Source organism: Mixophyes fleayi, chromosome 4 (genome assembly GCF_038048845.1).
Source record: "Mixophyes fleayi isolate aMixFle1 chromosome 4, aMixFle1.hap1, whole genome shotgun sequence".
Taxonomy (NCBI): Eukaryota; Metazoa; Chordata; class Amphibia; order Anura; family Limnodynastidae; genus Mixophyes; species Mixophyes fleayi.
Window position 1 is genome coordinate 19,027,747 of NC_134405.1, and position 25,698 is coordinate 19,053,444.

The 25,698-nt window shown below is 42.2% G+C and overlaps 1 protein-coding gene across 1 annotated transcript; it reads right to left on the reverse strand.

Annotated features, from left to right (window-relative positions):
• Window positions 1-5,552: 5,552 nt before the first annotated feature.
• Window positions 5,553-10,774, reverse strand: LOC142149694 (uncharacterized). Its single transcript, XM_075205004.1, has 2 exons — window positions 9,902-10,774; window positions 5,553-6,245 (listed from the first exon to the last, which is right to left on the reverse strand). Exons 1-2 carry the CDS (start codon window positions 10,617-10,619, stop codon window positions 5,647-5,649), a joined length of 1,317 nt encoding a protein of 438 aa, XP_075061105.1. The 5' UTR covers window positions 10,620-10,774; the 3' UTR covers window positions 5,553-5,646.
• Window positions 10,775-25,698: the final 14,924 nt, after the last annotated feature.

Consider the following 25,698-nt stretch of genomic DNA (forward strand, 5'->3'; position numbering starts at 1 on the left):
GGAGTTCAATGTGACGTGCGGTCATGTGATATTAATCACATGGGATGGCACCTGTCACATGGTGCGCGTCCCATGTGATCACTGGCAACAGCCGCACATCCCATTGAACTCCCTTTGCCGAGCAACAAGGTAAGTGTCTTTGGGGCTGGGGGCTGTGTTTCTCTGAGGGGGGGCCTTGTTTCACTGAGGGGGGCTGTGATAAATGTAATGTTTTATTATAATGTATGTATCAATGCCCCATGTTGGCCACGCCCACAAAACAATGTAGTCACGCCCTTTTCGGTGCCGCCACTACGCGGCGGCACACAGCTTCTTTTAGGCTTGAACTGAGGTGGGCCTCTGTATTTATATGCCAGGGCTGATTTTTAGTCCCATTCCGGCCCTGGCGGTAAGACACACAAACATTACCCTGAATAATTGCTCATTCCTAAAACCATATTCTAGGTGTATAATTGCAAGTACATCTGTGTGCACTTTTTGCAAACAAATGAAAATAAACCCAGTCATTATAAACACATACTAATTATAAAGCTGCATATTCACAGCAATATTACCTAAGAAATCCTCTTTCACAACTGTTGCAGCAGGACGTGACCAGACACTGCCGGCCGGCTGACATGATGGCAGAGTGTGAAATGTATTTGATAAGGGTGGAGGAATGTGACACATAACCAGCAATATTTCACACGCCCTCTGCACACCAGATTCAAGGATCTTGTGTCTAAATGCCAATACCAGGATTCTTTCCTTTCTATACATAGGGAAGATAATCATAATGAAAGTGGAATTCAGAAAAGTGACATCCATTACTTTAACTTTTAGTTTTATCTTGGTAATTGACCTTTGGCCCTTTATTAATATTTCATATAACGCCCCAAACTTAGGAGACGTTGGGGAAGAGTTATCAAACCTTCGAAAAAGAAAAGTGGTGTTGCCCATAGCAACCGATTAGATTCTAACTATCATGTTCTAGAACAGTGGTCAGGGAACAGGGATAAATTACCCCAAATGGGGTAAAAATGAAATTCCTGGGGGTAATGCTGCCGATTCACATGCTGTCAGTTGGATTGCAGACGCCTTTAAATGTGAAATTGCTGTTGTACCAGAAAAGCCTCAAGGGTTGGCAGAGGCACTTCTTGAGCTTCGATGCAATAATGAAGCATGTATTGCATTTGAAAACAAAGCAGATCTGTCATATTTTTGGATGTCAACAGCTGCAAAGGCATTCAAAATTGCACATGAGGAGGCAGTCAAAAAGTTGCTGCCTTTTGTAACAACCTATCTTTGCAAACAAGGACTTTCCACTCTAACGAACATAAAATCAAAACAGGGAAATCGATTGGACGCTGAAGACTGTATCCAAATTGCTGACATCAAAATGCCCCAATATTGATGCTCTCGTGTCAAAAATGAAGCAACATCATTTCTCCAAAACCTGAAGTTTTGAAGTTGAAGCTTTCAAAGAAATTTTGATTAGATTCAATAACATTTTGAATTCCAATAAATAATAATATATGATTTCCTTCCTTTCAAATCAAGGGGGGTAACATCGACGTATCTAAATATATTTGGGGGTAAAAGGTAAAAAAGTGCCCTGACCCCTGTTCTAGAACGTATAAGATAAATCATAGCTAGAATCTGATTGGTTGCTATGGGCAACACCTCCACTTTTCCCTTTTTAGAAAGTTTGATAAATCTACCCCATCATGGCTTCCTTTATTTCAAGTAATAAATTGTAACTTGACATTTTATTGATTGACAAGTGGATATTTCTGTAGATATGAGGTATGCCCAGAACTAACAGAACTAAAACCTTGCTCAGTGTCGACCCATTCTTGTTAGTCAATTAGAACAAAATCACTAATCATTGTACTGTTTGTGGGCTTTATTCTAAACAGTCAATCAAAACTGATTGGATTGGATTGAATTGGATTGGGTTGGATTGGATTGAATTGGATTGGCAGGATATATGTTCAGTTTTGACAACGATTCCTATTGGAAGACGTATAAAGTCATTAGCTAAACCTTAAATAGTGGTGTAGGGTGTAATAACAATTTTCATTGCATTCTTATTTTCTGATCAGAACAATCCAATCCAACCAGATCTGTGCAATTAGTTCAGTGTATAAAGTGTGAAACAACACACGTTTTCTGTCTGTAGGCAAGAACACATTTATACTAATAGATATTACGTCACTAAGATCACTAATACATAAGATTTATGATGGACAAATTGCCCACTTAGCAATTCTGTTGTACATCCTAATGTTGATTTGTTTAATGATTTTGCAGATTTCGGTGTGAATCTGTAGCGTTACTAATGATACATAAATCTAGATCTGACCAGTCATTGTCCCTCCGTGTCGTATGTGGCACCGTGTCATATGTAAGCAAAGTCCAGCACACGACAAGCTGTGGTCACCGGTAAAAGCAGTTAGAAATGTGAACTTTGTTTCATCCAAATAGACATATGACACCATCAACTTACTGTGTCAGTGTGACTGGAACCACACAATACTTAATAAAACTGGGACAAAAAAACCCCAGCAAATGATCTTCCCAAAACCTGCCCTCGTACCACCCAAATTGCTTCACAATCCACCTATACATTTCACCGAATTTTCACTCTTTCAGGGTGCAAGAATAGAGGCAGTCTTAGAAAATAGGGACTATTGCGGGGTATTGATTGTTTCTTTGTGCTGCCGGGAGACCCTGCTCCTTCCACTATACAACTCTCATACTGCAGCTTCCATCTATTCCCCTCCTCACATCATGTCACTGCCCCTGTCACATGCAGCCCTGTCCTCACTGACACATCACTCATCTCCTGATATACTCTGTGCTGCTGGGGTACCCTGCTCCTTCCACTATATAGCTCTCAGTCTGTGGCTTCCTGCTGCCTCCATTCCCCTCCTCACATCATGTCACTGCCCCTGTCACATGCAGCCCTGTCCTCACTAACACATCACTCATCTCCTGATATACTCTGTGCTGCTGGGGTACCCTGCTCCTTCCACTATATAGCTCTCAGTCTGTGGCTTCCTGCTGCCTCCATTCCCCTCCTCACATCATGCCACTGCCCCTGTCACATGCAGCCCTGTCCTCACTAACACATCACTCATCTCCTGATATACTCTGTGCTGCTTGGGATCCCTGCTCCTTCCACTATATAACTCTCAGTCTGTGGCTTCCTGCTGTCTCCATTTTCCTTCTCACATTATATCACTGCCCCTGTCACATGCAGCCCTGTCCTCACTAACACATCACTCATCTCCTGATATATTCTGTGCTGCTGGGAGATCCTGCTCCTTCCACTATATAACTCTCAGTCTGTGGCTTCCTGCTGCCTCCATTCCCCTCCTCATATCATGTCACTGGCCCTATCACATGCAGCCCTGTCCTCACTAACACATCACTCATCTCCTGATATACTCTGTGCTGCTGGGAGATCCTGCTCCTTCCACTATATAACTCTCAATCTGTGTCTTCCTGCTGCCTCCATTCCCTTCCTTACATCATGTCACTGCCCCTATCACATGCAGCCCTGTCCTTACTAACACATCACTCATCTCCTGATATATTATGTGCTGCTGGAAGATCCTGCTCCTTCCACTATATAACTCTCAGTCTGTGACTTCCTGCTGCCTCCATTCCCCTCCTCACATCATGTCACTGCCCTTGTTATATGCAGCCCTGTCCTCACTAACACATCACACATCTCCTAATATACTCTGTGCTGCTGGGGGACCCTGCTCCTTCCACTATACAACTCTCATACTGCAGCTTCCATCTATTCCCCTCCTCACGTCATGTCACTACCCCTGTCACATGCAGCCCTGTCCTCACTAACACATCACTCATCTCCTAATATACTCTGTGCTGCTGGAGGACCCTGCTCCTTCCACTATATAACTCTCAGTTTGTGGCTTCTATCTGTTCCCCTCCTCACATCAGGAAACTGCTCCTGTCACATGCAGCCTGACAGATCATTGCCTCCCACAAGGTAAGCTCTGTCATCTCCTGAAATACCCAACATATACCCCATATGAAGTAATATGGGGGTATATAAGGCTACGTGGTGGAACGTGAGGTATTATGGGGATATACACTGATCAACTACAACATTAAAACCACCTGCCTATTATTGTGTAGGTCCACCTTGTGCTGCCAAAACAGCTCTGACCCGTCGAGAGATGGACTCCAGAAGACTTCTGAAGGTGTCCTGTGGTATCTGGCACCAAGACCTTAGCAGCAGATCCTTAAGTCCTGTAAATTGTGAGGTGGGACCTCCATGGCTCAGATTTGTTTTTCCAGCACATCCCACAGATGCTCGATCAGATTGAGATCTGGGGAATTTGGAGGCCAAGTCAACACCCTGAATTCTTTGTCATGTTCCTCAAACCATTCCTGGAGAATTTCTGCAGTGTGCCAGGGGGAAATTATCTTAATTAAAGAGTCTACTGTCATCGGGGAATATCGTGGCCATGAAGTGGTGAATATCCACATGAATGCCGCGTTTCCCAGCAGAACATAGCCAGCATTAACTTTTCCGCAACTTGTGCTACAGTTACTCTTCTGTGGGATTGGACCAGATGGGCTAGCCTTCACTTCCAATGCGCATCAATGAGCCTTGGGTGACCATGACCCTATTGCCGGTTCACCGGTTGTCCTTCCTTGAACCAGTTTTGGTAGATACTAAACATTGTGTAGCGGGAACACCCCACAATACCTGCCGTTTTGGAGATGCTCTGTGCAAGTTGTCTAGCCATCACAATCTGGCCTTTGTCAAAGTCGATCAGATCCAATCTTCCTGCTTCCAACTTCAAGAACTGACTGTTCACTCGCTGCCTATTATATCCCACCCCTTGACAGGTGCCATTGTAGCGAGATAATCAATGTTATTCACCTCACTTGTCAGTGGTTTGAATGTTGAGGCTGATCAGTGTATGTCACTATATGGTGCCACGTGAGGTATAATGTGGTTATATGGTGGATTATGAGGCTACAGGGTTGGATATGAGCGGCGTATTGGTCAGACTTACACAGTTCTTGTCTTTCCTTACTGCACACATTAAATATATATATATATATATATATATATATATATATATATATATATATATATAAAACAAGTTAACCTGTGCATGATACTCATGCATTCTAGTCAAATCAAGCTACTTAAGGTGTTAAAAAGGTTCTTGTCATTCATTTGGGCCATAGCCCAGGCCTCAACCACCAACCACTCCCCACTGTCACCCCCGGCAACCACCAACCACTCCCCACTGTCACTTCTCCTTCAAGAGATATATATATATATTTTTTTTTTAAATCTTTATAAACACTTTTAACAATTAACAAATTAAATTAACAAATTAAAAACATCTTAGTATACCAAATTTCAACCCTTTCTGAATTTTTTTTTCCACACACACTAAGAATTTAGTAGGTGAGTGTATAACTCCGCCCAGCAGGTGGCGCTGCGGCTTGGTTTTATTTTTTCCACACACAGACAGACTAACACACGCCACTAGACATTTATATTATAGATATATATATATATATATATATATATATATATATATATATATATTTTGGATAAACCTGATGTTATATAGGCTGTATACCCTCACACAGCAGATTGAGAGATCAGTTCCTCTGCTTTAGTACATGACAGACACATCTCTTCACCCCATCTACTGACTCTAGATCGTCTCTGACAAAGCTACAGACCCCTGTCGGACAACTGAACGTCTGATGCAAGATCTTCTGCAGCAGAGCGTGTAACTCCTTCTCCTCAACCTCCTCCATGGGCTCCTGGCTGCAAACCACACCAACAACTTGTGTAGAAGACTTCTTAACCCTCATCTTGACATCAGTCAATATCTCCTTGACCTGAGCCCTGTTGACGTCCTCCTTGAGGAATGTTGAAGTGAAAACCACCAGGATAAGTGGGTAGGGGAAGGGCTTGGGATGGGGGAGCTGAATGCACTCAGGCGACTTCACGTCTTTCCCCAGGTCCAGTGTTACCTCCTCATTGCCCCGCTTGTAGGTATCACAGAAGTTCTCAGTGTCATCAAAAAGTGCTTTGGTAATCTCTTTGAAGATCCCAGCTCTTTCAGAAGGACGGATGGATGGGCAGATATTCCCAAGGAGAAGAAATCGCTCTTTGCCTCCCAGCTGGTAGACTAGATCCCGGAACGATCGTTCTAGCACCGTGGTTTGATCTTCTGTGTATTCATCCTGATCTGTGAAACATGGGGAATAAAATTGTCAATGTATTTAATATGTCTTTCTTTTATTTTACTGGTCAGACTACAATGCATTACAATGGTGATATTATTATTACACAAGGTATGTCTCCTCACAATGTAAAACAGAGAGAAGGAAGTAGAGAAGCAGTTCTAACTGGGTTGAAATCTACTGGTTTCGATGTCAACGAACATGTTCATGGTACAATCACCAGTAAATATGTGGTTGGAGATTTGTGTCAGTTTGCACTTTGTGTTGGGCGCTTGACACAGGAAACTATAGGTCTATCCCTCCCCCTACAGTGTGACGCAGTGACACAGACAGGAGGGGGCTATGAGTCTGTCCTTCCCCCCAGAGCTGGATTAAGGCTTTGGGGGGCCCGGGGCACTTAAGACAGGGGGGCCCCTAAGATCTAAAATTAAGGGCATAGTGACACATCCTGCATTACATCACCTACAGCCCACAGTATGACACTTACAGCTCTCCCAGAGGGCTCGCCTAGGTTGTCTGCATAAGAAAAATCATTGTTTCCACAAACTAAAATACTGTACATTAAAACAATCATCAAAACACCACATTAAAATTGCTATTGACACCACACAATAAAACTAGCAATGATACCGCATATTAAAAATTCCGTTGATAATGCACATTAAAACTAGCAATGATACCGCACATTAAAACTAACACAAAAAATAAACATTGATAACATAACGCCAATTTTGACTAATTATATATATATATATATATATATATATATATATATATATATATATATATATATATATAATGTACTACAATTTTATTCAATATTTATTCAAAATTGCTAATGGATGTGTTGATGCACCCTCCTACAGACAAAAAGACCTGCATTGTTGTGTACACCATTGAACGGTCACCAAAAATTAGGATTGTCCCACTAGAATAACAACGTTTCACAGACTCTGCTGCTCTCTCCTACCTGTTCTTCTCACTTTCACCACCTGTGCTGCAGGTTTCCTTAGTTGCGGCTTGTCTGGATCCTGGAATGTTGGAGGACCTATTTGGAAAAAAATGGGAACATTTAGAAAATTACAGCCAGCCCTGGCGTTAAATCAATACCACCCATGATTAATAATTAAGCTTTCCTCCAGCCCCAACATTAAAATAATAGTATTCATATTTAATAAATAAACCTATTTCCCTCCCTACAAACAGCCCCAACAATAAATTAATAGTATTTGCATTTCAGAAATATACCTATTTCTCGAACCTGTCACTGCCATTAAATAATTCATAGGCACATTTAATAGAGACCTCATTCTCCCCAAACTCACCCCCAAACTACCCCATCTTAAATTAATAGTCCCCACTATTGTGACTCTCTCCCCCCTTTTTCTATATACTGTGCCTCTCTTCCACACTTTTTCCTCATACTGTACCTGTTTCCCCATTTTTCCTCAATCTGTGCCTCTCCCCCCTTTTTTCTCATGCTGTGCCCCCCCTTTTTCCTTACTGTGCCTCCCCCCTTTTCCTTAATGTGCCTCTCCACCCCTTTTCCTTAATGTGCCTCTCTCCTCTTTTCTTTACTGTGCCTCTCTCCCCCTTTTCCTTACTGTGCCTCTCTCCCCCTTTTCCTTACTGTGCCTCTCTCCCCCTTTTCCTTACTGTGCCTCTCTCCCCCTTTCCTTACTGTGCCTCTCTCCCCTTTTCCTTACTGCGCCTCTCTCCCCCTTTTCCTTACTGCGCCTCTCTCCCCCTTTTCCTTACTGTGCCTCTCTCCCCCTTTCCTTACTGTGCCTCTCTCCCCTTTTCCTTACTGCGCCTCTCTCCCCTTTTCCCTTACTGTGCCTCTCTCCCCTTATTCCTTACTGTGCCTCTCTCATCTCCTTTTTTCCTCATAGTGCCTCTCTCATCTCCTTTTTCCTCATAGTGCCTCTCTCATCTCCTTTTTCCTCATAGTGCCTCTCTCATCTCCTTTTTCCTCATAGTGCCTCTCTCATCTCCTTTTTCCTCATAGTGCCTCTCTCATCTCATTTTTCCTCATAGTGCCTCTCTCATCTCCTTTTTCCTCATAGTGCCTCTCTCATCTCCTTTTTCCTCATAGTGCCTCTCTCATCTCCTTTTTCCTCATAGTGCCTCTCTCATCTCCTTTTTCCTCATAGTTTGCCTTTCTGCTTATTTCCCTTTCTTCACTTACCTTTCTATTAGCTTTTCTTTTCTTCTCCTCTCTTCTGTCTTCTCTCTTCTTGCTTCCTCTCCGCGCTGCTCCTCACTGAATGACAGGCGTGACTTGATGACGTCACGCCTGTCATTCAGCATTAACAGAGCAGAGAGGAAGGAGGGACGCCGGCGCTGAGATCAGGTGAGTAAATCTTTTTTTTTTTTTGCTACCCCGCTCCCCCCACCAACGATGAGAAGCCCAGAACCTGCCCGCAAAACCCCCAAACCCCCCCGCCGCCGCCGCTGCCGCAAAAAAAAAAAAAATCATGCCCAGAGCTGTCAGACAGCAACTGACAGCAGGGGCAGGTTAGGTCATACGGGCGACGGGGGAAGCCGTGGAGAGAGGGGGGCCCGGAGCGGTTGCTGTCAGTTATAAACTGACAGCAGGAAAGTTCATGCGGCAGCGGGGGGCCCTTGGAGAGAGGGGGGCCCGGGGCACGTGCCCCCTGTGCCCCCCCCTTAATCCGGCTATGCTTCCCCCTGCAGGGTGACAAAGACAGAAGGGAGCTATGAGTCTGTCCTTCCCCCTGCAGGGTGATACAGACGGAAGAGAGCTATGAGTCTGTCCCTCCCCCTGCAGGGTGGCGCAGTGACAAAGACAGAAGGGAGCTATGAGACTGCCCTTCCCCCAACAGGGTGACACAGTGACACAGACAGGAGGGAGCTATGAGTCTGTCCCTCCCACTGCAGGGTGACACAGCCAGAAGGGAGCTATGAGTCTGTCCCTCCCTCTGCAGGGTGACACATTGACACAGACAGAAGGGAGCTATGAGTCTCTCCCTCCTCCTGCAGGGTGACACAGACAGAAGGGAGCTATGAGTCTGTCCCTCCCCCTGCAAGGTGACAGTCACTTTGCTATTCCAGTGTATCTCGGAGTAAATATAACTTGGCAGTACTTGTTAAGGGCCTGTCCTCAGTGACCAAACAAAGTGAAGTGTGTGATACTGATAAAGAGAAAGATGAAATGAGGAGGGAAGGCAGCCAACTATGGATGTAAGTTGGGGAAGTAGGATGGCGTAACGCGGAGGGATCTGGGGGATACAGACAGTAATGAAATTGTTGGTGGTCTAGAAATAAGAGATAAATAGAATCAGTAATAACGACATTTACAGAAGGGAAGCGTAAGGCTCGGGCATGTTGGCAGTGGAGCAGAGGGAGTTTAATAAATAACAGGAGAGAAATGTGCAGATGTAGGACCCAGGGATGCGGGGCGGTGAGACTGCTCTCAGCCATATAACAACTTACTGTCCTCCTATACCGTCTACATTTGGATTCCTCTCTCCACTTATAGTACCCCCTCCACTTATAGTACCCCCTCCACTTATAGTCATAGTAAAGAAGATGCCAAACAGATCAAAATAATTTCACATATAAGGAAATTTTGTGCTCTGTTAAGTTCATGGTATAAACAAAACTACGATTTCACTTGGTGAAATAAGAGTCCACTTGCCTCCGATTTTCCCTTCCAGTGTTTCCATGATGGTCCACTTCACCTCCAGGATGGATTTTGGCTGGGCCTTTGAATAGCAGCAGACACCCCACAATTGCCCTTTAAAGATGTGGCTCATCAAGTTGTGGAGGTGTTGCTTGGAATCCGAGTTTTTCTGTCCCTCAAGAGGTTCTCGGGTATAGATGATACCGACCACCTTTGATCTAGACTTCCTAGTCCTCACCTTAACGTCCCTCAAGATCTCTTTCATTAGTGTTCTGTTAGATGGATCCATTATTGACTTTTCCCAAAAAACTGCCAAAATGACGGGAAATTCGAGCATCCTCGACTTAGATGGGGACTTTGAGGTGACACAACTCAGAGCTTTATTAGGTGCTGTAACGGGTCTGTCTTCTTTCCTCTGCACATAATGCTTTTCTGGCAACTGAAAGAGTGCAAAGGATAGGTCTTCCAACATCCCACCGTTGACACCATCGTTTTCTGGGCTGCATCCTGCCTCTCCCACTAATAATATACTCTCCTTCCCCCCCAGGTTAAAGATGGTCTCCTGGAATAAAGCATTCAGTCCATCTACACCGATAGGTCTAGCTCCAGTCAGCTCCACTAGGGTTGGGGGCTGCAAATTCTGGAGTGGCTGGTTCTCGTTCAGAAGGTGGAGATGAGAAGATGTTGGTCTCTGAGGATGGAAGACAGATGAGAACCATCTGGACAGACTCATGTTTACTGACGGTCGAGATCTTGTGTCTCTCTGCAGTCCCTCTGGTTGTCTTCTGACTTTACTCCTTATGGACTAGCTTTCTCCGTAATCCCTCTTGTCTAAAAGTCTCTGGTTTCTTCATCCTGTGTCTGGCTTTTCTTTGTCTATTACCTCATGTGAAGTAGCAGCATTCCTCTATGTACTCCCTTATCTGTTCATTTCTACCTGGGTCAATTAATCATTAATGAGACCATGGTACTTGATGTAACATTTACTTTTGTGTTCGCTGCTGACTGAGCTGAAAGAGAGAGAGAGAGAGTGGAAGAGAGACAGAGAGAGAGAGAGAAAGAAAGAAAGAAAGAAAGAAAGGAAGAGAGAGAATGAGAGAGAGAGAGGAAGAGAGGGAGAGAGAGAGAGAGAGAGAGAAAGAGAGAGGAAGGGAGAGATAGAGGAAGAGAGAGAGAGGAAGAGAGAGGGAGAATGAGAGAGAGAGAGGAACAGAGAGAGAGAGAGAGGAAGAGGGAGAGAGAAAGAGAGGAAGAGAGAGATGAAAAGAGAGAGGGAGAGAGAAAGAGAGCGAGAGAGAGAGAGAGAGAAAGAGGGAGAGAATGAGAGAGATAGAGAGAGAGAGAGAGAGGAAGAGAGGAAGAGACAGAGAGAAAGAGAGAGGAAGAGAGAGAAAAAGGGAGACAGAAAGAGAGAGATTGAGAGAGAGAGAGAGAGAGAGAAGGGAAGAGAGAGAATGAGAAAGATAGAGAGAGAGAGAAAGAAAGAGAGGAAGCGAGAGAGAGGGAGAGCGAGAGATAGAGGGGAAGAGAGAGGAAGACAGAGAGAGGAAGAGCGAGAGAGAGAGAGAGGAAGAGAGAGAGAAAGACAAAATATGAGCAGTGGAACATTATATAGAAAACGTCTACAAGTGTAGGTGATCTGTATTGTAAAACATGCTAGATATTATAGATATATAGAGAACGTAAAGGTAATTTTTCAAAATGTAAATGACTAAAATTTGTGGAAATCAAGTAAGTCGAATTTCACACTAGAGGGCCATTCAATTAGCCGTGAAAAGTTACATTATCCACTTTGCAGCAATGTCCCGCTAGTATCCGCATCATTTTTACATCTTTTGACATGAATTTATCATGCAACTTGATTAAATGCTTTGCTCAAGAGAAAAAATGTGCGTAAAGTCTGTTATTTATCATGGTTTACCATTATTTTATCGCTATGGCAGCAGTAGTCTTTTATAGATAAGAAATAAGACAGCTGTAATATAAAAGTTATATCATACTCTACCTTCCCCTTGACCACCCGGAAAATAATAATTATTTTCTGGGGTCTAGGCTATAGCCCTAATTATCTTCATTTCATGCTGATAAAGATAATTTATTACAGTAAATTTTTTTAACTTCTCTAACAGTGAACGCCGTTGATGGCTTCAACAGAACAGATACGGTGGTGGCACAAGTACCTCCACCGTAAACGACAAATAGAAATCTCACGCGAAAGCATACTACCGTAGGAGTTACCGTTGGTGATAATAATGTTATATTGTTGTACATGCCAAAGCGAAAACAATACCTATTGCAGGTAATAAACATTAACGCTTCCAATAGGACTTTGCATCCTTTGTTAAACAGTAAATGCAGTGGGACATGCCCCGCGGGGGTGGGGCCAAATAATATGATTAGCCAAGCCCCGCCCCAACACACCCACCTTCCCCTCAGGATCTCCAGGAGGCCAACTTTGAAAAGTTGTCAAGTATGATCTAGCAGCAAATTTCAGTGGTGAATTCTACCCTGTGCATTTATTAAAAACTAGCAGAATACCCGGCGTTGCCCGGGATTTAAAGAATTTTAAGACACAACTGTGTTACAACGTGTTTCTCTGAGTTTGAAGAGACCAGTTACTGGATGAAGCGGCATTAAACCATTCCCAATATTTAAGAAATGATCAGCAAACTGACCGTCCATTGTGTTGCCATGCAGAGAAACTCTCATATTTGTGGTTAGTCACAAAGTGCGAACATGCCTGCAAAGATGTGATGATTTAAGGCATGCATTAATTTCATCCGCCATTGTTCCTTTTGGAATGACCGGCAATGTTTGTCGAAAATCTCCAGCCAATACAACAGTGACTCCACCCATTAGTAAATCATTGCCTCTTAAAAATGGAAGTGTTTGATTGAGGGCCTGTAAAGCATTTTTGTGTGACATGGTGGAACTTCTTCCAAGACATTGTTCCAGACATTCCAGAGTTATGGTCGTTTTAGATGATTTTTAGGTGTTATCCCCCTCGCCACCCCCACCCTTAGGAGTGCTAGGGGTGTCTTGCCCCCACAATATTTGTTGTCAGACTGTAAGTCATATGTGTACCAGGTTTGGTGTAAATTGTTCCAGACATTCCAGAGTTATGGTCGTTTTCGATGATTTTTAGGTGTTACCCCCCTCGCCACCCCCACCCTTAGGAGTGCTAGGCGTGTCTTGCCCCCACAATATTTGTTGTCAGACTGTAAGTCATATGTGTACCAGGTTTGGTGTAAATTGTTCCAGACATTCCAGAGTTATGGTTGTTTTCGATGATTTTTAGGTGTTACCCCCCTCGCCACCCCACCCCGTAATGAATTTCAATTTTTAAATTTTTTTAGTTGCCTCCTTCATGTTTAATACACTCGTATGCAAAATTTCATGATCTTCGCTTGAAAAATGTAGATTTGTATAGAAAGACAGACAGAAGGACAGAAGGACAGAAGGACAAATTTTCTCTTTTATATATTAGAATAATACTATGGCTGCAATTCAATTCAATTAGCCGTGACCATGGGTGCGAGTGATTCACCAAGTGCCATTATTTTTTCATCTCAGGTGATTCAATTCACATATGTCATTGAAGTGTCCGTCTGGCCACCATTTTGTTTTTTCTAAAAGAGCTGTATAGGAATGTGTACAAGCCCTTGGCTCCAGCTCACTCTCCCCTACCCGTTAGCTTTGTTCCCTCCTTCTCTCAGCACCCAAGTTACAATTTTTAAACACTAAAGATCCAGCGATAGCTCTTATACATATATGCGGAGGCAGCACACGCACTCACATATACATTTGCTCACATATACGTCAGCGAACATTACATGTGAATTTAGGTCTGGTCATGAAGGTACCGGAATCACCCAGGCATGAAGAGCATTTATTACTGAGCTCAGTAACGTATACATTTCCATCTATAAATATAATTGCAGTTTGCTCATTTCTACCGCTTATTTTCTTATGATGCTCTTCCTCGATATATTGACTTTCTCTGTATCCACAAACACCTTTATGTTCACTGTCAGCTTTTATTTCCTCTAATAAAGTTTATATAAAAACAATGATCTGTATTAATGAAGTAGCGGATAGAAAATCTGTTATAAAAAATTAGCAAGCAAAAAAAAAGGTCTATACTTGAATTTGGTATTTAATTTGCCGATTCCTACCAACAAGGGGTCTGATTCGTCAAGGCACCTCTTCTGAGCGCAAGCTGCGTTCAGTATTACACGCATATATTTAAGATTTGCGTGTTCGGAATTCATAAAGGCTCGGATCTCAAGCTACCTGTGCTGTTGAATAAAGGGTGTATGTTTGTTGTGCAAGACGCTGCAGGATATGTCCTACACCTATGTGAATTATAAATTTGCAAAAGAAAAAATGATTTAATTAACGTCACCTGGTAACAATAATGGCATTAATGATAAAACAATTAAAAAAAAAGAAGTTTGTTTTTACTTTATATTGTTCCATGAAATACATTTATTAGGATGCTCTTAATGTCTACTGAACTTAAAATATATTTCTACAGTTGCTCCTGATTGCAAACACAATGTTATAGCATGCATACCAGAATGTCACCGCTAGCACTCAGGACTTAGACTAGCCCTGTAGCTGGAGCAAGAGAGATTGCAGAAAAACAAGTAACTCTCAAACACTAAGAGCATAATTCGGACATGGGTGCGTGCGCTTGAGTTTGGCGCGTCCTTACCGTACATTAACAATGGCAAAACGTCTTACTTTTGGTAACCTTTTTAGATGGAAAAAAAAATTAACATTAAAACAATAAACATGTACCCATGTTTAGAACGAACGGGGGTTAATATTAATGGAGAAGCAATTTGTTGGAAGATTTTCTCATAAACTTGTATTTCTATAGCTGTCCCTATTTTCGCTTGACAGGTTTTAAAGATTTGTCCGTTAATATGTCCCTGGGTTTTAGTATTGACCGTCTGCTTATTATAACGTAATATTAATTGAACAAGAGCATTGAAAATGCAAATAAATGGCATCATAGCAAAGTTCAACAAGTGTGATGGGTATTGTAGTCCACGGATATAGCTTACAAGACGTACTAAAATAAACCTGCTCAGCACCAACATCTTCCTGGAAATTATCTTAAAGTGTTGCAGATTAAGGGCTATATTTACTAAACTGCTGGTTTGAATAAGTGGAGATGTTGCCTATAGCAACCAATCAGATTCTAGCTTTCATTTATGTAGTACATTCTACAAAATGACAGCTAGAATCTGATTGGTTGCTATAGGCAACATCTCCACTTTTTCAAACCCGCAGTTTAGTAAATATACCCCTAAACGTGTCTTCATTTGTGATGATAAAACTAGTGGTAAGTTTATGTGAATTGGATGGTAAACAGAATGAAGATTCTGCCAAAGGAATATGCAGCAATTAATCACAAAAATGCAAGAAAGATCTCTACCTCCCTTGTGAATAGGTCTTAAAGAAGAAAATCTTTTTGTCCATTCAGATTTTACCTTCAAAATAAACCTTGGTTCATGAATACAGCTCTGTATATACTGTATAATATGTTACATATTTGGTTTGGCTGAAAACATTTATGTCAATCAAGTTCCATCCTGTAAAAATCCCAGGTGACCTAGAGAAAGGGAAAAGAAAATGTGAAGGTCAAGGGTTGGGTTAGGACTCCACAGACCGGCATATATTCCAAATGTGGCTTTATTATGCCAAAGTACAGGAACATCAAACACAGGAGCGAGGAGGATCAAACATAGTGTAAACATTACTTAGCCAGACAGAGGGTAACAAAGCTTTAGCAGGCAGACTTCATGTCTTACTCTTAAGCTGGGTACACACTTAAGCAATCTTACTGCAAATACAGTTTCTGTAACGACTGCACAAACGACTGAAGGTCCCGATGAGCATGAGATTCATGTGTACAAACCTACATGATTTACCGGCAGATCTGTGAGCTTCATCTCCATTAACCATCGGCTGAAATGATTGTGACTCTGTACACTCTACAGATATCTGCCTCCGTTGCTGGCCGTGAGTGCGTACACACTTCCACATTCCCTCCACATCGTTCCATTGTTGATCATGATTTTTAGGGAGTGTATAATGCCAAATTAAACAATGCTATGAGTTTTGGTACAATAAAACATAATTGTGGGAGTGTACAGACGTTTGCAATATCTAACCAAATGGTCGTGAATCGTGTGATCTGCACGATAATTGCATAGGTATGTACCCAGCTTTAGAAAACTACTTTACAGTGAGCCTGCTAGACCTTATAATGCCTACCCTGTGCGGAGGAGCTATTGCTCTTGTCTATTGAACTTGTTGCAGAAGTTACTCCTTTCATTATCATCATCATCATCATTTATTTATATAGAACCAACATATTCCGTAGTGCTTTCAACACATGTGGCACCAATACACCATACCACATGGCTTCCCCATTAGAGGATGGTTTTAGACTAGCCAAGATGGAAGCCTAGCACACCAGTCTTATGCAGGACAGAAAAATTGCTCTGAAGAGTAGGTGCCTGGTCAATAATGAACCTCAAAAGAAAAGGACTGGAGTGCCAGCTATCATCTGGTCCAACGAGGATTGGCATCCCTCATGGCAAACAATTCAGAGGGGTATGATCAGTGAAGGCAACAAAATGAGACCCCAAAGGTAGTAACAGACAGCGTTAACTGGCCATTTCACAGGTACTAAGTCTTGATGAGATCAAACATCTGACTTGCATTCAATACCGGATTCTCTATTCCCTCAAAGTCCTGACACAGGACTGCTACAAACCACACGTTAGAGGTAATCATTTGGAGAACAGGCTGTTGGCTGAAAATCGGGGACCAATGGACAGGGCCATTACAAAATACATTGCGGATCTTGCCAAATACATCCTGACACTTGGGAGTCATTTGAAACAGATAAGGGCTGAGGTTTTTATTTTAACAAATCTATTTGTGGGACTGTTAGGGAGGAAAAATGATGTATAAACCTGTATAATATCCAGCTAAACCCAAGAATGAGTGACTCCCTTTTCGTTTGGACACGGGGATATTGTTCAAAGACTGGATCTAATTAACTAGTGGCTTGAGACTGCCATTTCACAAAACGTAGCCTAGATACTAGGATTCATGTTTCCCTAATATCCAACATGCAAATATGTTAGGAGGATCTGAAATGGTCCAGAAGCTCATCCATGTAATGTAAGAACGCTGTTTATGAGAGTCCACACAAACGCAGGTACTTCTGGGTGACTTTGGGACAACTAGTGGGCAACTCAATGACCCCCAACCTCAACATATCTTGAATCTTTTTGTTTATTACCTCACTTTTCCCATCTGGTAACATATAGACAACAACTGTTGGCGGTTTAATACTTCTTTCTGGAGTGTCAGAAAACACGTCTGAGAAGTCCACAGCCAAAGAGTCTAAAGACACCTTCTGGTCAGAGATGGCACCTAAGGGACCCTGGGCTCTGTCAGTCTACTGCAATCTGAGGTATAAAATCATTGTCACTCATATTGGGTGTTCAGGTAAAGCTTCTTGTTTCATCCAGGCTTTTAGAAGACTTGCATGATACTTCCCCTCAGAACCCTGACACTTAGCCGACAGCTTGTGCATCTGTGTTTGTAACAGCAATAGGACTTTTTTCCAGGGGTAAAGACATGAGCGTGAGCATTATTATTATACATCAGATCTTGCATCTTTTGTGCATATCTTACATTTTCCCAGGCCAATTGGTAGGTCAAGTCTAGGCGGTTGTTTATGTTCAAAACATACTTTCAAAAATTCTCTACCCACAGGGGTTGCTCTACACAGAGTTATTTCAAAAGGTCAAGGATCCTCTTGGGCTTCATGCCATGTAACAACTCAAATTGCGAAAAGCTTAAAGATACCAGGGGAACCTCACATTCGGCAAAGAGAAGAAAATGCTATAACTAGCGGCTATTAACATAAGGTTACAGAACCAGGAATAGAGGTCATCGCCTATAGCAGCCGCCTTTCCCGTTGAGCTTGACACGCTCACAGGTACTCAGATGCCCCCAAACTCTAGCGTACTGTAAGCTTATGAGTAATCCCGCAGCTAAGAAATAGGAGGAAGAAGAAAGGATGAAAACGGAATGTCAGAAACAGGCTGAGGTCAGGGGACAGTAGCAGATAACGTGGTCAGAAACAGGCAAAGGGTCAGGGCCGGCAGCAGGCAAGAAAATCCAGGTCAACAAGCCAGAGGTCAGGGCAATCAGCAAACTAACAGGGCCGAGAGGAAGCCAAGGGTCAGCAACGGTAATACAATCAGGAGTCAGGAGACTGTAACAAAGCAGGTCAGCTAACAGAGCGCTATAACCGGCAGGGAGGCTAAGTTCTCTCTGCCATAAATACATTGATGGTCCAATCAGAAGAAAGGAGGCACAGAGGTTCACAATCAGCCTCAGAAGGCTGCTTAATTAATTGTCTGGTGCATACGCCCGGCTGCCTCACGTGCTGGGATGAGGCGCTGTCAGGAAAGAACGTCCCGGCTGTTGCCCTGGCAAACAATGGTCTTGAGGGGAATGATGTCCTGGTCATCATGGGGATGGCCGGGACTTGTCTGGGGAGAGCACAGTGAGCTGAGCGGCTCGGGGCACTCCTGCGGCACGTGACAGAAAGGAGATGAGTTTGTCCCAGTTTCTCTCTGTTTGAACAAACCTTCTCAACATTGCTTTTATTAAACAGTTAAACCACTCGACTAGGCTGTCAGTTGCTTAGAGCAGAGCAACGTCTTTACTGAGCAAGACTTTCAGCATCCTCGGGTCTCCTTTCACCTGACGAGACATAAAGTTTGCGCTTCGGTTGTGAGCACAGCACTTGGCAGACCTAGCATTGAAAGACGTTCTACTCATTCAAATGGTCTGGCCATGGCAGTTCTTGGTGGTAAGGCCTCGGGATAGAGGGCTCTATCAGGCCCACCAAGTCTTTGATCATTTTATTCAAAAGGACACAACTATAGAAAGGTGGATAAGAAGGGTCAGAGGTTGGGGCTGTAACCTGATACCAAGGACATGAATTTTAGCCACCTCAGCATAAACCCCTGAGCCAAAAAATAAAACAGGCTGCTATTCAGTCCAGGGTCTAATCTCTCCACAAATGATCTCCCCATGGAATCGTTTGAGCAAAGATTAACACATGTGTTGTAAAGGGAGCACGGACTACTAGCTGCTGAAGGACCTCTACTGCATGTCTATGTCTTTGTATACAGAATATAATTTTACAGGGTACCTGGGCTCAATGATTGCCCATTCACCACAAACACATTTTTAAAGACCTTACACAAAACCATCAGATATATGCCAGAAGTCATAGAGGTAGAAATGCTCCGGCTCGGTTTTCTGAAAACCGAGCCCACCCGAAATTAGGGGATCCAAGAAGGCTAGTGAGCCGGCTCTTTTGCACGTCCTCTGACCTGAATCGAGGCAAAACATCATTGTTGCGTTGTTGGATCACACAGATTTTGGATTACCGTATATACTCGTGTATAAGCCGAGTTTTCCAGCATATTTTTCTATGCTGAAAAAGCCCCCCTCGGCTTATACACGGGTGAACTTACCTGGTCTCCGGTCCCTTGGCTCTTAACTTCCGCAGTGGAACGCATGTGCGTTCCAAATGCCGAACTTCCTGTCACTGACAGGAAGTTCGGCATTTGGAACGCACATGCGTTCCACTGCGGGCGCAAGTGACCTAGTTAGGTGGTGTGGAGCATGTTTTCTGGACGATACCTGGATGTAATTGGGGGGACAGTGCTGTTATAACAAAATCTCTCCTGTTTCATCAAGCGCTTTCCCTCGTCACACACAGCGTTGCCTCATAGAGCCCATGCATGTTGAATCGGGCCTGCATGAGTCTTCATCACTGGTATGTTGTATGTTGTCCGTTTACAGCTACTGTTGTCTTATCTGACCTCTGCTACTGTGCTTCATGGGATTACAGAGATTTTACCCTGAGACTGCTGTTCTCTATCAGATGCTGTTTTCCCTTTAGCAGATTGTTTATTTGCATTTAATGTAGTGATGCTAATGTCAGTGTATTATTTGTAAGTAATTAGGAAACAGCTTTAGAGGTTTTTTTTTATTATGTCCTATTCCAGAGTTTTTTGTGTTGATCAGTGGTTAGAATCCCCCAATACATCAGTTTTGATGTCTTGATGTAAGAAAATTAAAAGGTAAAAAAAAAAGCCAAAGGGGGAATACTCTTAAAAGCCTCATACACAAACCAATTAATTTAAACAGAGGAAATTAAAATATTTGACACTTAAAATAAATGAAACCTTGGTGTTCATCAATGTCAGCAGTTACATAGAATATAAGCGAGGATGAAAGCAAAGGAATGTTTAAAGTGGACGAGGTTTGACCATGCCCAGTGGTGATGATATCACTTGTGAAAGTCACGCACATTATTGCAAATGTGGGGCTAGACCATGATCTTTGAACAACAAATAGCTGGAAGTAACTGCACCTGCATCTTTTTCTAGCTAGACCCTGGTTACTGACAGAAGATAACCACATTGGGTGGCAGTAAATCATTCTGTAAGTGTCTCCCGGCCTTTGTTACTTCTGTCACCTGGATTACAGATGCTGACCTTAGGCTGTGCATTTACCAGTAGCTGCTGCATTTCCCACCCTAGGCTTATACTCGAGTCAATAAGTTTTCCCAGTTTTTTGTGGTATAATTAGGTGCCTCGGCTTATATTCGGGTCGACTTATACTCGAGTATATACGGTACATAAATACTTCCCTCCCCAGGAGATCCAGCGCCATTACTCATACAGAAACAGGGGTAGGAGTGTTATTGTCACTCTCCATTCTCCAGTGACATTGCTCAGTGAGATTGCTCACACAGAAACAAGGGTAGCAGTGCTCCTGTCACTCTCCAGTCTCCAGTGACATTGCTCAGTGACATTGCTGATACAGAAACAGGGGTAGCAGTGTTATTGTCACTCTCCATTCTCCAGTGACATTGTTCAGTGAGATTGCTCACACAGAAACAGGGGTAGCAGTGTTCTTGTCACTCTCTGGTGACATTGCTCAGTGCCATTGCTCACACAGAAACAGGAGGGGTAGCAGTGTTCTTGTCACTCTCCAGTCTCCAGTGACATTGCTCAGTGCCATTGCTCACACAGAAACAGGAGGGGTAGCAGTGTTCTTGTCACTTGACAAAAATTGACTGGAAGTTAATGTTATTGAGGATAATAATAATGTAGGCACAAAGAGTATATGGAGAATACGTGTGACCCTGACTAGCTTGACGGCTTATTTGAAGGGGAAGTCACTTTCCCACATGCTCTAGAACAAGGTAATCCTGAAGCACTGCGCGTCTGTGTCTCTTTGCGAAAAGTTTGAGGAAGAGGACGGCACCATTTTAAACTTTCACTCTGCCTCTCCCCTTTGCCTCAGTATCTTGTTTACCATCTACCTCACCCATCATTGTGTCACATATTGCTTGTTTCTGGAGTCCGTGCTTCCTCGTACTGAACATATAGGGCTGTGACATGCTGGAAATGCCTTTGTAGCACATGACTAGGGGTGTGCACCGGGCACTTTTAGTGTTTTGGGTTTTGGGTTCTGATTAGCTTGAGGTTTTGGGTTCTGATTTGTTCTGCCAAAACACCTGACGAAAGGTTTTGGTTCTGATTTATGGTTTTGGGTTCTGATTTATTTTTAAAAAAGCATAAAAAGCGCCAAAATCTAGTTTTTTGTTGGTTTTTCACTCCTACGCTATTATTAACCTCAATAACATTCGATAACAATCATTTCCACTAATTTCCAGTCTATTCTGAACACCGAACACCTCACAATATTGTTTTTAGTCCAAAACGTTGCACCGCGGTAGCTTTCTGGACGGCATAGTGGAGTGGGCCTGGTACCCAAATTGGTACCGGGGCCACAATACCTCCTCCAACTGGTCTCAATTCCACTGCACATATGGCTGCTCCTCCATCCTCTGCAGCATATAGAGGGTGGAGTTCTAGCGTGTCAATACCTCTTGTTTTCGATCATGACAGTGCATTTTAATTATTTTTGGATTTGCCCCCAACACTGAATGTAGTTAAATATCTGATACGCATCTATCTGAACTGCGTAGTGGAGTGGCCCCGGTACCCAATTTGGTACCGGGGCCACAATATATCACCCTCAACTGGTCTGAATTCCACTGCACAGATGGCGGACACCGGATGGACGTCTAAAACCAACATAGATGTTAAGACCGCAGTTCCTCTTTTTTGGGACTGCACAAACAATTAACGTAGTAATATAAATGGCAGTTACTCTTTATTGGAACTACAAAAACAAAGAACGTAGTAATATAAATGGAAGTTACTATTTTTTGGAACTACTGAAATAAAGAAAGTATTAATAGAATCGGCAGTTACTCCTTTTTTGAACTACAGAAAAAAAGAACGTAGTAAATGTAATATAGATTGCAGTACCTATTCTCTTGCACTGCTTAAAGAATGAACGTAGTAAATGTAATATAGATTGCAGTACCTATTCTCTTGCACTGCTTAAAAATTGAACGTATTAAATGTAATATAGATTGCAGTACCTATTCTCTGGAACTGCTTAAAGAATGAACATAGTAAATGTAATATAGATTGCAGTACCTATTATCTGGAACTGCTTAAAGAATGAACATAGTAAATGTAATATAGATTGCAGTACCTATTCTCTGGAACTGCTTAAAAATTGAACGTATTAAATGTAATATAGATTGCAGTACCTATTCTCTGGAACTGCTTAAAGAATGAATGTAGTAAATGTAATATAGATTGCAGTACCTATTCTCTGGAACTGCTTAAAAATTGAACGTATTAAATGTAATATAGATTGCAGTACCTATTCTCTGGAACTGCTTAAAGAATGAATGTAGTAAATGTAATATAGATTGCAGTACCTATTCTCTGGAACTGCTTAAAAATTGAACGTATTAAATGTAATATAGATTGCAGTACCTATTCTCTGGAACTGCTTAAAGAATGAACGTAGTAAATGTAATATAGATTACAGTACCTATTCTCTGGAACTGCTTAAAGAATGAACGTAGTAAATGTAATATAGATTGCAGTACCTATTCTCTGGAACTGCTTAAAAATTGAACGTATTAAATGTAATATAGATTGCAGTACCTATTCTCTGGAACTGCTTATACAATGAACATAGTAAATGTAATATAGATTGCAGTACCTATTCTCTTGCACTGCTTAAAAATTGAACGTATTAAATGTAATATAGATTGCAGTACCTATTCTCTGGAACTGCTTAAAGAATGAACATAGTAAATGTAATATAGATTGCAGTACCTATTCTCTGGAACTGCTTAAAAATTGAACGTATTAAATGTAATATAGATTGCAGTACCTATTCTCTGGAACTGCTTAAAGAATGAACGTAGTAAATGTAATATAGATTGCAGTACCTATTATCTGGAACTGCTTAAAGAATGAACATAGTAAATGTAATATAGATTGCAGTACCTATTATCTGGAACTGCTTAAAGAATGAACATAGTAAATGTAATATAGATTACAGTACCTATTCTCTGGAACTGCTTAAAGAATGAACGTAGTAAATGTAATATAGATTACAGTACCTATTCTCTGGAACTGCTTAAAGAATGAACGTAGTAAATGTAATATAGATTGCAGTACCTATTCTCTGGAACTGCTTAAAAATTGAACGTATTAAATGTAATATAGATTGCAGTACCTATTCTCTGGAACTGCTTATACAATGAACATAGTAAATGTAATATAGATTGCAGTACCTATTCTTTAGAACTGCTTAAATATTTTTTTTTTTATTAATTTTGTATAATTTTTAAAATCATTTTTTTTAGTAATTTTTAAGAGATTTTAATAATTATAAAATTTGTATGGACTTAGCACAACAAAGCACAGGACCAAAGCACCACTGGACTCAGCAGGACAGAGCACAGGACAAAAGCACCACTGGACTCAGCAAGGACAGAGCACTGATCACGCAGGAGCACCACTACCCTACACACCCTCCCTCTTCCCCGATGTCAGGCGAAATGAAGATGGCGGCCGCAAGGTGAGTATTTATCACCTGAGTATCGCGAGATCCGACGCGAGACTTGGATGTCATAGCCTCGTTTCGGATTCCTTTGGCGGCCGGAAGTACCCGAACAGTGCTCGGATCCCGTCGGATCCGCACTGTTCGGGTGGGCTCGGATTAGCGGAATCCGAGCCCACTCATCCTTCCACATGACCTCCTGTTTTGTGTGCACTGTCCATTTATGGTGCATATTCCTGACACTACGATCTATCCTCTACTCAATCGTGTACCATTTACTTTGAGGGCTGTAAAAAAAAGTATATTACTGTTAACAGGGGTCGATGTGGAAATTTAGAAGTGGTGGTATGAAAAATGTAATAGAAATGTAAGTGAATGCAGTTTGATAGGTTTACAATGAAGGCAGCAGGAGTAGTGCCGTATGGTATACCACCGTATACACCCCCACTTGAACCACTGATTGTTAATTAATATAACATTTGAGAAATTGGTGACTCTTACAAGATATTTAAAATAAATTACTTTTGATTGGTAGTTCACATTAGGGGGTCTATGCATCAATTTACTGCAGTACAACTAAATATGCATCGTTGCACATCGCAGTCATGCATATTTAGGTACCGTTGAGATACACCATGCCGGGGCTACTCTGGGTTCAGGGGCAAACACAGGATTTACAGAGGGGGGTTTCCACACACGCTGCCAGTGGGCGTGACCAGCATACATGGGGGCGTGGCTATAATTCTATAGAGTGCTTGGCTGCTCTCCAACTCTTCCTATCCCCATAATATACTTGCCAATACTGAGTGCACTACTGTTAGGTGCACGCAGCTCTCTCTTTCGAGCATAGCCGTGTGAAGTGGGGACAGGTTCCAGTCACATTAATTATACAGTGCCCCAGGCTTGGAGGGGGGTTTCCAGGCACTAGGAAACCCCCCTCAGTTTGCCTATGAGGTTCTGTGAAGTCGAAGAGGCTTCAGCAGAATCCCATAGGAAATGACAGATAATGCCATCCTGAGATGGCATTATCTGCCAGTGCAATGCGAAACTTATCAAAGATTCATGCATTGCAGAACATCGCAGTCCCCATAGTAATCTATGGGGACTGCGATGTAGAACGATATTTGCCTAAACGGACGAGATTTCTGTGACATCTCCTCCGTTAGGCAGTTAATGCATAGCAACTACACTTAAAAGATGCGAAAACTACTATTTCCGCATCTTTTAAGTGTCAAAAATGCTTGATGCATAGTCCCCTTGGTGTTATATTATATTTTGTTCTCTAGAAACAAAAAACATAAAAAGGAAGACTTGTTTTCAGGATTGTTTTAGTAAATAGGCCAAAAGGGCAATTTTCCCAGGCCCACCACATTATCTATTTTTAAACTATTTTTCTTTTCTTTCTTTCTTTTTTAACAAATAGAACTGAAAGCCCAAATCTGTTCTAAGTTGAAATCAACTTACTTTGTTTAGCAGCCAAATGGAAGCATAGGATGGTTTTAGTGTGGAAATAGCTCTTGATGCAACACTGCCACCTGCAGGTTACAGGCCTGTATTACATTATCAGAATCATTACTCATCCCAAACCTTTTCTTTTCATTGTAATACACAAGGTTTTTTTTTTTATTTAGCTGTGTTGATAAAGAGGAAGGCAAAACTGTTGCAAATTTAGCCTCATGGGGTAAAAAGAAAAATCCTATCCTGATCCCAAAAATGGCAATTGGTTAAACTCATTGCTTCAATCA

Excerpts from the sequence above, each read along its gene's own strand:
- LOC142149694 (XM_075205004.1), bottom strand. The coding sequence starts at position 10,619 with ATGAGTCTGTCCAGATGGTTCTCATCTGTCTTCCATCCTCAGAGACCA. Across the intron at positions 6,246-9,901 it reads ACTGGAAGGGAAAATCGGAG|ATCAGGATGAATACACAGAA; the intron begins GCAAGTGGACTC and ends CATGTTTCACAG.